Genomic DNA, 15,692 nt, shown 5'->3' with positions numbered 1-15,692 from the left:
TAGACCAGGCTGGTCTCGAACTCACAGAGATCCGCCTGCCTCTGCCTCCCGAGTGCTGGGATTAAAGGCGTGCGCCACCACCGCCCGGCTTAGAAATAGTCTTTAAAAATGGTCCCACCCCAGGGCTGAGGTGATAGCCCTGTGGTAAAGTGTCACATGAGCGTGAGAACCTGTGTTCAGATCCCCAGCACCTACATAAAAGCTGGGCACGGTGATATACATACGTGTAGCCCTAGCTCGAGGGTGGGGTGTATAGGAAGCAAGAAGACAAGTGCATTGCCAAGATCTCATTGGCCAGCCATCTAGCCAATCCATGAACTTGGGGCTGTGAGATGCCATGAGGCAGATGTGTGTGGCTGGATCCGTGATTGTCTTGACACTCTCTCATCTGGATCTTGATCCTCACAGATGTCCTGCCATGGGGACAGGAAGCTTGTACATGGTTTCTCAGCATGGAGACGGAGGCACAAGACTTATCTGAAAATTTCTGATTTACTTCACTCCATTGCTCATGTGTTTCTCAAACAGACTTCCCATCAAGAGCACCACACCTCGACACCACATCTGGACACATGTTAGGAATGAAGGTCTTGGCGCCTCACCCAGATCCCTGGGTGGAGCAGCTCTAGATGTGGGACACTGAGGCAGGTTGTGATGCACACTGAAGCCAGAGAACCACTGTCTTCTAGTAGACAGTACCTGGCATCAAGTTCTAGGTTTCAGAAAAAAATTTAACACAGTGCCCTGGAAAGTCAGCATCCTACAAGAGCCTAGCATGTCCTGAAGATGCTTTGTGCAGTGAGACAGACAGACTCTGGTGATGTGGGATTCCCCTCTGTATGCTGTGAATACCACTGATTAATAAAGAAACTGCTTTGGGCCTACAGCAGAGCTATAAGGGAACAGAGTGAGGCAGGGAAAACTAAACTGAATGCTGGTAGAAAAAAGGCAGAGTCAGGGAGCCTCCATGGAGCCACCAGAGGGGAAAGACACAAGCTGCCAGCTGGAACCTTGCCAGTAGGCCACCAGCCTTGTGGTAAAATATAAAATAATAGAAATGGGTTAACCAAACATATAAGAGCTAGTTAGCAATACGCTTAGGTCATTGGTCAAGCAGTGATTTAATTAATACAGTTTCTGAGTGATTATTTTGTGGCTCTGGGAAGCCGGGAATGAACAAGCGGCCTCCTACAACACTCTGGTTCCTGTTCCCACCCTGAGTGGACGTCATTTCCCTTCTCTGATTGGCAGTTTCCCTTCTATAAATGAAGGCGTGGGCTGACCTTGCAGTGTTATTTCAGGAGCCCAAACGGCAGACGTGAGAAGCCTGGCTATCTGGGATGGTCAGATGATAATATAGCTTTAAGAAACCTCTTGTGTCTTATTGCTTTAACTAGGACCTCAAGAACTATACTGAATAGATATGGAGAGAGTGGACAACCTTGTCTTGTTCCTGATTTCAGTGGGATCGCTGGGAGTTTCTCTCCATTTAGTTTGATGTTGGCTGTTGGCTTGCTGTATATTGCCTTTATTATGTTTAGGTATGTTCGTTCCTTGTATTCCTGGACCTAAGCAGAGAACTCTCAACAGAGGAATCTAAAATGGCTGAAAGACACTTAAGAAGGGCTGGAGAAATGGCTCAGTGGTTTAAGAGCATTGCCTGCTCTTCCAAAGGTCCTGAGTTCAATTCCCAGCAACCACATGGGGGCTCACAACCAACTGTAATGAGGTCCGGTGCCCTCCTCTGGCCTGCACCACAGACAGAATATTGTATACATAATAAATAAATAAATAAGTATTTATTTATTTATATAAAAAAAAGACACTTAAGAAAATGTTCAACATCCTTAGTCATCAGAGAAATGCAAATCAAAACAATTCTGAGATTTCATTTTACACTTACAGGCTAAGATCAAAAACATTGATGACAACTTATGTTGAAGAGGTTGTGGGGAAGAAGGAATACTTCTGCATTGCTGGTGGGAATGCAAGCTGGTACAACCCCTTTGGATGTCAGTGTGGCGATTTCTCAGAAAATTAGGAAACAACCTTCCTCAAGACCCAGTAATACCACTTTTGGGTACATATCCAAAGGAAGCTCAATTGTGCCACAAAGACATGTGCTCAATTACGTTCATAGCAGCATTGTTTGTCATAGCCAGAACCTGGAAACAACCTAAATGCCCATCAACCAAAGAATGGATAAGGAAAATGTGGCACATTTACACAATGGAGTACTACACGGCAGAAAATAAATAATGACATCTTGAATTTTGCAGGAAAATGGATGGAGCTAGAAAACATCATTTTGAGTAAGGTAACCCAGACCCAGAAAGATAATTATCATATGTACTCACTCATAAATGGTTTTTAAACATAAAGCAAAGAATCAGCCTACAAATCACAATCCCGGAGAACCTAGACAACAATGAGGATCCTAAGAGAGACATACCTGGATCTAATCTACATGGGAAGTAGAAAAAGACAAGATCTCCTGAGTAAATTGGGAGCATGGGGACCTTGGGGGAGGGGAGAAGCAGGGAGGGGAACAGAGTAAAATGTAGAGCTCAATAAAAATCAATTAAAAAAGAAACCTGTTGTGTTGTACTAATTATTTTTAAAATAATTGTGAATAAAACCAAAGTACTAGATGGGGGGGGGCTTTTTCTTTACTTTTTTTTTTTTTAAACCAGTTAATAGACCTGCTTCAGTGGGTTTTAGAGTACTGAACACCATGCTAAGTCTTCAACTTTAACTTAGGTCTACGGTGAAGATCCCATAAGTTCTAGTCATTGTGTGCTTCCAACTAGAAGGGTATAGGGTGGCACGGGGGTGACAACTGTCTGAGTTGAGATCCTAGTTGCATTGTCAGCTGCCTCGGTTTGTACAAGTTACTCAACTTCAGCCCTCAGTTTCTTTATCAGTAACATGGGATGATGGTACCAACCTTTCAGAATTACATTGAAAATTGATGGCTCAGCAAGTAGGTCTTGCCACGTCTACTGACTTGAACCCTGGGATCCACATAGTGGAAGGAGACTCCCGCAGGTTGTCCTCGGGCCTCCACCATGTGATGTGGCACGCATCTCTAGCCCTCCCCCATCAATAAGTGTACCCAAAAGATCAAGTGACATCATGCATCAAAGCATATTGTTAAGAACTCAGTTGGCAGTCAAGATACTTGCTATTGTTGCCAACTGCTACGGCCAAGAAGGCGGATGAACTCCCAGCTGCTGTTTTCTCTTCTTCCCCCAAGCAACTGGCCAGAGATGGGCAGCCGGAGAGACAGAGACGCCAACAGCCTGCTAACCTCTGCAGTGATATAACTGATGAAGGCATGCTACTCTCTTCTTCAGAAGCATAAGCTAGGTCTTACTCCTGAATGACCCACGAGCAAGTGTGATGTCATCACACCCTTGATTAGTGTCAAGTACCCAAGCTGATGTGGACCAAAGACAACGCCAGCAGAGCCACGATTCACCCACCAAAAAGAAATTCTTGTTCTCATCTACTAGAATGCTTATTCATTCAACAAATACATGGGACAGTGTTCTCAGCCCTGGAAACAATTAATTATTTAAAATTGAATTTATTATGTGTGTGGATGAGAGAAGTGAGAGCCAGCACGCATGTGCCACACAACCCGTGTGGAAGCCAGAGGAGAAATTGGTGGAGTGAGTTCTCTCTTTCCACCACTACTTGGCTTCTGGGAGTTGAACTCCTATCGTTAGGCTTGCACAAGAAGTACTTTTTACCCAGCGAGCCTCCGTGCCTGCCCAGCAATGGGAATAAATTCAATGGAATCCTCGGCCTCGTGGAGGAAGGATCTGCTTCCACTTTACAATGAAAATGACAGTTACTAGTCCACAAACAGCCTTCTTCGTGCTCTTCTGGTCGTATGTCAAATGAGCAACACTTGTCATGTATCTGAAGCGGGCACAGCAGCTTGTGATGTGCTGTTGGACACATTGGGAAGATTGTAGGCCCATATTTCTATATGGCATGGCAGCCAAGCCATCAATCCATAGGCCACACCTGAGACGGGTCATGTATCCTGCCAGGCAGGCTGTTGCTAACCTAACAAAAGGTCAGGATGTTTTGCTCCTTCCTTTGTAATTTGGAGGATGCCTTATAGAGATGCTGATTCAAGCCTACCCATGACAGCTAGCTTACACAACAGACAGGTAGTTGTGGACTTGACAAAAGGCCATTCACCTGGTTACCTAGGAGACAGAATACTAATGTATTTCACCCTCAGTTAAGTTTTGGTATAAAGACTGTTTAGAGAATAAATGGGGAATTTTTCAGGATGTGAACCCAGGATATCACAAGGGACCTCTGAGAATCTCCCTCCCGATGAAACCATGGAAGTCGTGTCTTTATTCCCGTCTCCTCCACGCCGGTCCAGAAATAGTTTGTGTTGGGGTCTGGTAAAGAAATAATTGAGGATCTGGGCTAGCACCGGACCCCGACAGAAGATTTGGAAACAGGCTTAGAGACTTAGAGTGCTCAGGAAAGCCAGCAGAGGCTCAAAACGAAGTCTTGCTACTGTCCTGCTTCTTTTTCAAACGGTAAATTGAAGCTAAATTCAGTCCTGCCTCATCTTCCAACCAGTTCCCCGGTCATTCTTTAGGAACTCTGTCACCACTGGGGGACCACAATGGACTCAGACTTGACTGAGGAGGACAAATCTGGGGCTGACAGTCAAGGCTCCCATCTCTCCCAGGGTCATTTCTTATACTGTGCCAATGGGGCTTCCTGTCCCTTCCTGGGTGGCTTGTCTTCTGCTCCGCAGCCTGCCTGCTTGCTCATAACAAGGGTCTCTCTGCCTGCAGTGGCTCTCGGGACTTTCAAGCCTTCACTCAGAACCATCTGGGATGGCTCTTTCCTTGTCTCCGCCCCTCCACTCTCAGGAGAAGATAGGATCTGGACTCCCCATATGCTTGGCTTTATTGCTGCCAAATAGCCACTCCTATTAATGTAGTGGACCCGTCTTACTTCCTGCCCGCTATGCAAACACCACTTAGTCCCTGCTTCTGCTGAGTCGGGCTCATTTATAGTTTCCAGTGATCAGAGAGGTAAAGGATAGGACACATCACTAACAGCATCCTATTCTTCTCCCTCTCCAAACCTTAATATGCTCTCCAGGCTCCCCTCTAAGTTCCAAATCATTCACATGTTCATGCCGGGCACACTGTCCTGTAAACATGTACCAGGCCAGTGGCAGACAATGTTGCACAAATGATCCCAAAATAAGATGTCTCGGAAGACCAGGTTACAATAGAAAAACATGTAGTTTTGGGGGGTTGGGGTGGGAGGGAGTGCTGTCTTTATATGGAAGACTTGAAAACAAAAGCCATCTAAAAGCTCTGGGCATCACCATTGGTTGTTGATGGGGAGGAAATATCACCAGCTCTATTTTGGACAACATGGCACCGGAGAACAGAGCTTTGATTTGTGGTCACATCTGAGAACAAGATGCTGCTCCAGTTGTGTCCCCCAGGGGACCAGGTGCCCATCACACCAGGTGCATGGTCACAAAGGATCCTTAGCAGTGCACACTGGGCTCCTGCTGTGGGGGCACCAAGGACCCCCTGGCTGCTACTACACAGAGTGAGACAGGAACAGGCAGGCAGAATTTCATGGGGGGACATGCTCATTCCAGCAGAGAGTGACAGTTCCCATGAGACCTCCCCTTTAGGATCTCTTTCCAAACCAAGTTTCTGACTCTTGTTTAAAACAAATCCAGCTGGGCATAGTGGCAAGTACTCTGGCTGCTTGGGAGGCAGAGGAGGGAAGATTGGTTGGAGGTCAGCCTGGGGAACATAGCCAAATCCCGCTCTCAACAACAGCAGCAGCAGCAGCAGCAGCAGCAGCAGCAGCAGCAGCAGCAGCAGCAGCAGCAATCAAAATGGTAGCTCATGCTAGAGTGCTTTGTCTAGCATGTTTGTGAGGCTGAATTTAATCCCTAGACACCCTCCATGCACACACATCTAATTCATGTCAAATTTTACTAAAATATCATCTCCAATTATTGTTCAAATCAGAATTCCTGCTCCTCTCCCCCGAACTACAAACCTGGACATTTATAAACCTGTCAGGTTACCACGCAGGACGACTGGACTTGGCTAGCCAGCTCTGAGAGGCAGTCTCTAGAGGTAGACATGAATTATTATGGACCACTTCTTACCTCGATCCAATGACATCGAAAAGATGCCGCCAGCGGTCGTTGATTTTGCTGAGCTTGTCGTCCATCTCGGCCGCCTTGGCCTTGCTGCTGGCCTTGATTAGCTGCTCGCCCATCTGTTTCAGCTGCAGCTTGCTTTCACTGAACGAGCTTATTTCTTCCATGCAATCCTGGCAGACATCAAAGCACAAGGCCCGAGCCATCACCACCAGCTCAGTCCTTCTCCAGCCCAGGACACACACCGTTCTCTCTTAATGCACTCTTTGGGTTTGTTTTTGCTTTATCGGACAGGGTCTCCCACTGAACTCCAGGCAATATTCCCGCCTCTGCCTCCCAGGTGATGGGATTGCAGGCACGTACTCTCACGCTGGCTACATGAGTGTTAATGGCCAAAAAAAAAAAAAAAATCTTATACTTGTCAACAGAGTTCTTCAAGGAATGGCTCACACCAACTAGGTGACTACCAGGTGTTTAAGGCAGTAGTGACTTTATCTCACTGTGTAGCCCAGGCCTGCAGCTCATGATCCTCCTGTCTCAGCCTCCTGAGTGTTGGTGCTCCCATGCCTGCCTATAGGCACTTTCTTTTTCTTTATCCTCGCTGTGCTGAGGGTTGAATTCGGGGCTTCATGCATGCAAAGGCAAGAACTCTATCACCGGGGCTATGAGAACCCCTTGTTTTCCCTCACAAATGTGGAGCCGAAACTAAATGGACTCAACTGAGTCAGCCTGAGGTCCAAGGTTCCCCAGGGTTGATGGAGAGGTGTTTTGGGTGGCTGTACAAAGATGCTCAAGTCACTTCTGTCACCGAAGCTGGCTTCCTCTTTGACTTGGGTCCCACGCCACAATAACTAGAGAAACCATCGCTGGCTAGTCTTCCCAACTGAGGGAAAGCAGCCTTCCTCGGCACCGTGTCCACCTATGACAGTTCATGCTCTCTACCTTTCTCACTTCCTCCTCTGGAAAGACCAAAAACAGTCCTCTTGAAACATGAACACTGCCATGTGACAATGTGGCACTGTGGCTCTTTGAGCCTGCAAAGGCCCTTGACCCTCCTCAGTGCACCCACGTGGGCACCCCGCCCCCACTCACCTTCTGTAGCTTTTCAATCATCTCTTCAATGCTAATATCCGCTGTCTGTAGAACTTTGTTTTCCATCTGGACCAGCCAAGCACACAATTCCTTGTTTTTTTCATTGAACACGATCCATGAATTGAGCCTGTCTTCAATCTCCTGCTTGCGGATAGCCACCTAGGGATAACATGCATCTTGGTAGCTGAGGCTAGCCGGGAAGGAAAATCCTTTGGCTCCCAAAAAAGTGAGCACCCCCACCCACCACACTCCACCCCACCCCCAAGGCTCACAAACCCAAATGAGCACCAATGTCATTCACTTTGGTCAGCATCTGTCTCTAAAACCTGTTTCGTTCTCTCAAAACCTAGGGCTCAGCACTAACAAAAGTTTTTTTTTTTTTTTCACCCTTGGTGACTTCCACTAAAAACTAAGAAAGATGAAAGGATTTGTACTCTGTGTGTTTGCACTGACGAGCCCACTACACAGAAAGGTTAGGTAAACACAGACCCATAGCTCAACTTTGTTTTCCCTGTTCTTTCTATGTTACACATTCACCAATTGCTACCTTGTAACTTTGTGGCCCAAACCTTTTCCCTTTCAAAACTGATCAAATCCATATACCCAGAAGGCTTACTCGTTTTGAAAAGTATCATCCAGATCACAATATTAAGAAAAAGCAGCCAATCATTAGTAATGCAAATGACCAGAAAACTTAAAAGATGCAAAAGTGTTTGAGTATTTAAACAAACAAAAAATAAAACCCCAAACAATTCATTTAATCTACTTTGCCGTTGCACACTGTAGCTTTTGTCTGGAAACCATAAAAATGTCACCAAAAACTGGTCTGGAGCAAGCAGGCTGACCCCCAAACACCCAGTGTTCGGTTATGCTAACACCAGCCAGGGGGCTTTTCCTCCTTTCTTAGAAGGCTACAAACTAGCCTTCCTAAATGTACAGCTATTCTCAGTTTCTAAAAGTCTTTGAAACCCTAAGAGTTTAAATGGAGCAGTGAGGAGTTCTTTTGGTTTTAGTTTTAGCACCCACTTTTATAGGGGCTGCAGTCCCCTGAGATTTTTCTCACCACGTACAAAAGAACCTCTGCTCTTTGCAGAGTGAGGTCAAGATACCAAATGCCTGCTTCTGTGTCCTGTCCAGCCACATGCGTTTAAAAGGCCCGAAAATCTACCCCTAGAGAAATAAGCATTTTGCTCCCATTCCTCTGGCATCTATTCATTTTTTAGCTTCTAAGAGTCCTGGCATTCTGTGCCAGGATCGAGTCCACAATGCTAACAATTAGGACCATCTGGAGGATGCTCTTTGAGCTTTCTTGACTCTTAGAAGACTTTAAAGATTCTGAGTATTTCCTTTTGCATAAAACATGAATCGGAACAATTTAACAGACACGCAGAGCACACTGTAACTACTAAAACTGAGTTTTTGATAGAGTATTTTTACTTCAAAATGTAATTAAAAGCATCTTTAGAACACAGGTATTTACAAACATCAAATTCACTCGCACGCGCACATGCACAAACAAAATAATAAGATTAAGGAATTAACTTTTCCTGAGAATTACGTATCCTTAAAACAAGGATCTTTAAGATTAATTGAGCCCTTTAATTCCACCTTGATCCTGCCACAGACTTGAACTGTGTAATACTCTGAGCACAATTCCAGTCTTACCCTGTAGAAGCTGAGGGCCTTAGGCTACAGTCCATCACTTCAGAGTTTAAAAACCAGCTCCTAGGACAAACCATCTGACTGCAGGGAAGGCTGGCTCTCAGATAGCCCCTCCCAGCCTGTGGGCATCTAGGTTCTGGTGTTTGGCCTGGGGAGGGGTCTCTGATTCGCACTGCAAGCCACTAAGCAGAATCACTGCCAGCAGGACCCTTGCTTACCTCCCAGCTTAAGCTGATCTCAAAACAAAAAACCCCAAAACAACTCAGTAGAAGTGTGCAAAGCTGTTTTGTGAACCCCATTGAGACAAAGAGGTCAAATCTCTTAAAACCGGTTGCTACCTCCTAACAGAACCAGCGGGGGCACAGGGGTCCCAGGGCCATAGGGCCTCCACTTCAACAAGTTGGGATCCTTTCCTTCGGCTTTGGGACACTTCAGACATCTCCCCTCAGCCCCGCACGCACTTTGAAGCTGGCTGACTTACTCTCAGGCAGAGATCCTCCCATTGTCTGTGTAGAAGCTCAATCTGCTCCTTCAGAACCGTCACGTCCTCCGCCAGGATGTGCCGGCTCAAGTCCGCCTTCATAGTTTGAAGCTCTTTCAAATTGTGCGTCCAGTTAGCCAGAGGCTTCTCGACTTCCTGCATTTAAACACAAGGAGAAATGGGGGGGAAAGCGTACGCAGTCCCAGCCGCTGCTCTTTCCAAACCTGTAGGCTAATCCTTTGATTAGGCTCTGGGGGAGGGGAGCCGGGGAAGGGGAGGGACCTTCGGAATGAGAAACAGCCGCTACCGCGGTCCTGCCAGGCAGCCTACAGTCACCTTTCTCTCAGGGGACATAGCCTTAGCTCTTCAAGCCCCTTCCTTCAGGTGGCAGGAGTTCAGGAAAGTCATTCTGTTGGAAAGTCATCCAGGACCTTTACTGAGGGTGTCGTGTAAGAAGGGCAAGATGGGCACATGTTTCTGGATTGAGATCCAGAAGCTATGTAAAGAGGTAGGTCACAGCAAGTGTGATTTCTCACTTTCCGAATACATGGGTGCGTGTACCACTAACACAGGGGCCATCATACAACACCCACTCTGTTTGGAAGGAGTAATTTTTGATATTCTGAACAACAGAAGGAAAAGTTACTTGCTGATAAATGAAAGAGATTAGTTGGCAGATAGTTTCCTATACCATTCATTCATTCATTCATTCACATGCAGCTCAAACCTAGGGCCTCACACTAGCTAGGCAAAGACTCCCACGAGCTACCCTGTCAGCTCCAACTAGTTTATGAAATGAAGTAGTTTTCAGATCTAACAAATTAAAGCAATTAATCAAGAAAATCCTTTTCACTACCGAGGAAGTGAAAGGAAACAGCCCAAACACCCCTGAGTCTATCAGATTTTAACTGTATTTAGGGTATTTATCTGTATTTATCCATGGTGCCTTTTCCAGGCCTCTCAGTTCCTACCCTTCAGTTGACATCGGAAGGAAGATACTGCGTCACTTAGGCCAGAAATCAGTCTAAAGAGCGGCCACAGTAACGAGGTGCTAATTCTGATGGATGGCTGTTCGGTGCTCCATGTACTACATGCATGATTTCATCACTTGCTAACGTTCTGTGTTTCATAAACTGGCCCATATATTTCTTTCTCCTTTTTTTTTTTTTTTATAATTCAATCCCTAGTCACTGAAGTAAGAAAAAATTAAGAAACCATTCCAAAGGATTCAGAAAAAAAAATCTTTTAAATACCAAATCTGCGGACAAAAAAAGACATAGAGGTTCCTGTCTATAACTCTTCCTCTTCTACAAAGACCTCTGATGTTCAAGATCATTTTCTAATTAGGTAGAACACAGTTTGGAGGGATTTCTATGTTATACTTAACCAAAAGACCTCAACTCTGCTGGTTTTCCAGGTGTGCTTTTTAAGTCATACCTCACTCTTACTTCAAAGACAAGGTCAGGATAAAAAGTTTTTCCTTTGTCTTTTTTTTCTTTTTTAAAGTCCAATCAGAGTCAGGAACATGGCTCGGTGGGTAAAAGCTCTTACTCCGGACGTCTGGTGACCCAAGTTCAGATCCCTGGACCCACATGAAAGTCAGACACAGTGGCACATGTCTGTAATCCCAGCACTCCTACGGATGGCGAGATGGGGGTACAGAGATAGGGGAATTCCCCAGAAGCTCTCTGGCTAGCTAGCCTGGAGTTCTTAGCAAAAGAACAAACAGCACAAACATGGTGGAGGCTGCAGACTGACGCCCAAGGCTGTTGTCTGACCTCCATACAACACGCGCACACGCATTCACAAATCAATTAGGCCAGATCTTAAATCACAGAGAAGAAACAGATAGAGGACACGAAGGAGAATTGCCCCAGGAGCCTGTGATGTACAGTTTGCTTCGCAAAAGCCTTTCTCGTCTTTAAACAATGACCACATGATCTAACATCGATTCTCACACCTTAAGAGACCAGAATGATGGCTCTTCCAGCTGATCAGAAAACTCAGCTTTATCACAGAGAGAGAGGCAGACAAACACTTTCAGCGACCAGAAGGCTGCTGTATGATTATCTTGGTCACTGGCTCAGACATCAATACCTTAATCAGCTCCTTTTCTCTGTGAAGGTCCTCGTGAAGTTCGGGGAGAGGATTTCTGCTTTGTGCTTTCAGGACTTGCAGCCTGCTTTGCAGCTCCTTGATTTTCTTTTCACACTGGTCCCAGGTCTATTTGAAAACAGCATTGAAACCATAAGTCCTTGGCTCTCCAGAATGAACTACAGAACAGACCCGCTCGCTCATTTAATGCACACACTCTGTCTTTTAGGTGGGTTTGGAGAAGCCACCCAGAAATCGGTTCCTGTCTTGTGCAGACTGACTGAAGGGAGATGTGGGACATAATCACTGGGACGGACTGGTTTGGAAGTATCTCTTTTCATCTTTCTGATCTATTATATCACTTTTGGATATGTCCACATCAAAGAAGCTACTGTAAGGATTGAGTTTAACACCTACATCTTCAGTGTGCATCCCAATAGCAGAGCTGGGCAAAGCACATTGGCATTCCCCCTTGTTTATCTCTTCTGGGTCACCCCCTTGGCCTCTTCTGATGCCTGGCTTTGGCCAACCTTTCACCTTGCAGCCACCCACCCCCCTGCCTGCTGCCTTCTGCTTGAAAGACTTTGGGGTTTGCAAAGAGTTTTCAAGTTGTATCTGCTCCCCTAGCTCACACATGTCAAGTACCCCACAGAACAAAACTCACACCCCCTGTTCACAGCACAGGCACTCCGACCAGCTCACAGACATTTACTGCCGACTTAGAAAGACCGTTCTGCTATCCGTTTTCAGTGCACACAACAGATTAGAGGGATGGATGCCAGGAATAAGCACAGACACAAAACAAAACTAGCTTAATATTTTGGCAAGAAAATAAAAACTGCATTTGAAATCCAAGAGCATTGTGGTGTTGGGCCATTAAGTTTAACACAGTTCAGTCCTTTAGAACACTTGGTATTCTGGCAAAACCAAACAAAAACAAAAACAAAAACAAACCAGCCAACCAAACAGACCAAAACCAAGATTTTCCTACTAAAGACTCAAAACTTTTCTGTTCTTAAACTCATAGTGATCGATTACCCAAGAAACTCCCGTCTGTGGAAGAGTGCATTCATTCTCTGGTGATAGCAGAGAAACCCAGAACAACTGTGCTTATTCTCATGTGTCCTGCCCAGGCTGGAGCCTAAGTGAGTGTTAGTTTCATGTATTGAACATCCAGTGAACGTGAATGTTTCATGTCTCATCAAACTGTTCTTACATGTATTTATTTACTTACTTATTTAGCGTGTGAGGTGGGTGTGCCACGGTACACGATGGGGGTCGGAGGGCATTTTGCAGGAGTTGGTTCTCTCTTTCCACCATATGGTTTTCAGGGATTGAACTCAGGTTGTAGGCTTGGCACCAAGTACCTTTACCCACGGAGCCATCCCACTGGCCCAAAGTAAATACCTTCTTCATAGCATCTCAAGTGTTTACATTTGCAATACTTGGTTTTTCCCGTACAGCTATTATTTTATTAATAGTAGTAACTGGCATGACTCATACATTGGTAGGATATTCATTGGAAAATTCAGAATACCAGATTTTATTTATTTTATTTTTTTGGTTTTTCTAGACAGAGTTTCTCAGTGTAGCCTTGGCTGTCCTAGAACTCGCTCTTGTAGACCAGGCTAACATGGACTCACAGAGATCCGCCTGCCTCTGTCTCTGAGTGCTGGGGTTAAAGGGCTGTACCACCACTTGGCAGAATACCAGAGTTTTAAAAACCATTCTTGTTGCAAGGCCAACAAGAACCATATGTAGTATATTACAGTGTCACACTGACCTCTGCTGTGGTCTGGAGCTGGCTGATCATCTCTCCCAGGCTGAGCTCAGTGTCCTTCCAGGCGTCCTGAAGCTTGGTGACTTGTCTGTCAATGAACTCTTTAGTTTCCAGGCTGGGTGTGTTCCGTAATTTCTCCCCGGCCTCCAAGGCCAGCTCATAGGTGGTTCGCCGCCTCTGAACATGGATCTCTTTGTTCTAAAAAAGAAAAGAGGGTTTGCCTTAAGTCTCTGGGGTGATGAGAATATGACGGTGGATTTTCCTCAGAGCTTCTCTGAAATATTAAAGATGTGGAACTCTCAGCTTCTTCTCCAGCATCATATCTGCCTGTGTGCTGCCATGTCCTGCCATGATGACAATGAACTGAACCTACGAAACTGTAAGCCAGTCCCAGTGAATCGTTTTCCTTTACAAGGGTTGCTGTGGTCCTGGCGTCTCTTCACAGCAATAGAAGCCCTCACTCAGACACTCCACACTGTGAAGTCTATTACCTTCAGCTCATGGATGAGGCGTCTGGTTTGGTAGAGGCTGTGACAGTCCTGCTTCTTCATGGCAGACAGGAGGTGGCCGGTGTCAGCGAGGAAACGGAGCAAGTCCTCCACAGAGGTGGTGAAGAACTGCCACCGTGCCACCTGCCTGTCGATGTCACCCTTCCTCTGCTGGACACCCCTGGCAGCGCTCTGCCATCCATCTGAGAGCTTTGAGACTTCGGAGACAAATTCTGGCCTAGGAGAAACAGATGGTGAGAGAGTCCCAACACGGACAGGTAGGAAAGGAAACCAGCGAGGAAGGACAGAAGTCTGCATGCACAACTCGCGTGAGAAACAACAGCGTCATGAAACCTGAACCCTATCTTAAGCACAGTGAGGGGTGTGATGTCACAAGTGGACCTAGCCTGATGTTTGGTCAGCACCTGGGGAAGCATTCCCTTAAACACCCAGAGCTATCTTCGCATACACGATGCCAGATCTTCCTGGAAATCTAGGAACTGGACCAATGGAAAATGAAGAAAAGGGCGGGTGTTGGGTCATGCGCCAGAGTGCTTTATATAACCAAACACCCGAAAGTGAGCCGCACCATGGTCACCCAACTAGCTCTTCTCAGGTGAACAAAACCTCTCACGTGAGACGTGAGGTCATTCTCTATCATGGGAAAGTCCCGCTTGTCATAATGAGCAATCAAAATAGCTTAGTGCGCTGGACGGGGCCTGCGTGTATCCCTCGAGGACTGTGAAAGAAGATTCGGAGGCCAGGGAAATGATAACCTATCAGGGTACTCAGAGATTCAAACAGCTGGGCCACCTCTGCATTCTGGCCATGTCAATTAGCTCCATGAGCAATGGTTTGGCCTGCTCGGCAGGCTGGCCTCAGGGCTCTGCCTAGCCTGCATGCTGCTGCCCACTGACTCCATCTGGGATGCCTGGGGAGACAGCTCTCCTCTTATGGCTATGACACAGCTTCGTGCTTGGGATAGTGAATGGCACCTCACAACTCATTGTCTAATAACAAAACCTCGCGGGTGAGACGGGAGAGAGAAGGGTAACACAGACACATCATTCAAAACTTAGTTAATATGCTCGGGGAACGGCCCTTCCCAGAAGCCTCTGCGCTGCCAACCTCATCCACTTCCAACAGGACAAGGCACCATTAGAATTTATGTGACCATGAGGCACAACCCTGTCCTGATGCATAGGAAGAAGCCGGTCCCATGGTGAGACTACAGGGCATGGATGTAGTCAAGAGTTACGTGTTGACCATTAGAAGGATTAGACAAAAACCTACGGTGCCTCTTGTGGAGAGCCGGAAGAGAGGTGACCCAAGGCTCCACACATGAGCAAAGACTTTACATAACTACCCCGAGAGATGAGAACTCATCATAGCATTGTATCAATTGATTAAAATGCCACATAGCACCCCTAATCACGTGCAAAGGCTCCTGGGTCAGAACACCTGTCCCGCCAAGAGCGTTAGTTCTAGAATCCCATACAGCTTACCTGGTCTCGGTTTCTGCTGTGTCCAGGAGCTTTAAGGACTGGGCCACATAAGCATCGGCAACTGTCTGGTTGATAGAAACTTCAGCTTCCAACATCTGTTTACAGACCAAAACAGAAAATATCAGTTGACAGAATTCATTGTTAGGAATCTGGAACTTAATGCTTCCTAGGAAAGCTCTCGGAGGATCTGTGGAATGAATACTTTTCAAATTACTGGATGTTAACTGCAAAACAGTTCAACCATCATTTTAATATTATTTAGGCATTTATTATTATTATTATTTTGCTTTTTTGAGATAGGGTTTCTCTGCTTTTTTTTGTTGTTGTTTTTGTTTCTTTTTTTTTTTTTTTTTGGTTCTCTGCTTTTTTTTGTTGTTGTTTTTGTTTCTTTTTTTTTTTTTTTTTG

General features: G+C 45.9%; 1 protein-coding gene across 2 annotated transcripts in view; it reads right to left on the bottom strand.

Moving 5' to 3' along the window:
- Syne2 (spectrin repeat containing nuclear envelope protein 2) overlaps window positions 1–15,692 on the bottom strand; it is a 294,128-nt gene that overhangs the window by 31,494 nt on the left and 246,942 nt on the right. For both annotated transcript variants that reach the window (XM_026779484.1, XM_026779485.1), the window contains 7 exons: window positions 15,287–15,381; window positions 13,785–14,019; window positions 13,297–13,491; window positions 11,517–11,642; window positions 9,420–9,575; window positions 7,277–7,435; window positions 6,191–6,357 (listed from right to left, as the gene is read on the bottom strand). In XM_026779484.1, the coding sequence (XP_026635285.1) occupies window positions 6,191–6,357; window positions 7,277–7,435; window positions 9,420–9,575; window positions 11,517–11,642; window positions 13,297–13,491; window positions 13,785–14,019; window positions 15,287–15,381 (1,133 nt within the window). The remainder of the gene's footprint in view (window positions 1–6,190; window positions 6,358–7,276; window positions 7,436–9,419; window positions 9,576–11,516; window positions 11,643–13,296; window positions 13,492–13,784; window positions 14,020–15,286; window positions 15,382–15,692) is intronic.

The sequence above is a fragment of the Microtus ochrogaster genome, chromosome 1 (assembly GCF_000317375.1).
Source record: "Microtus ochrogaster isolate Prairie Vole_2 chromosome 1, MicOch1.0, whole genome shotgun sequence".
NCBI classification, from domain to species: Eukaryota; Metazoa; Chordata; class Mammalia; order Rodentia; family Cricetidae; genus Microtus; species Microtus ochrogaster.
This window is presented reverse-complemented; position numbering and strand designations above follow the sequence as displayed.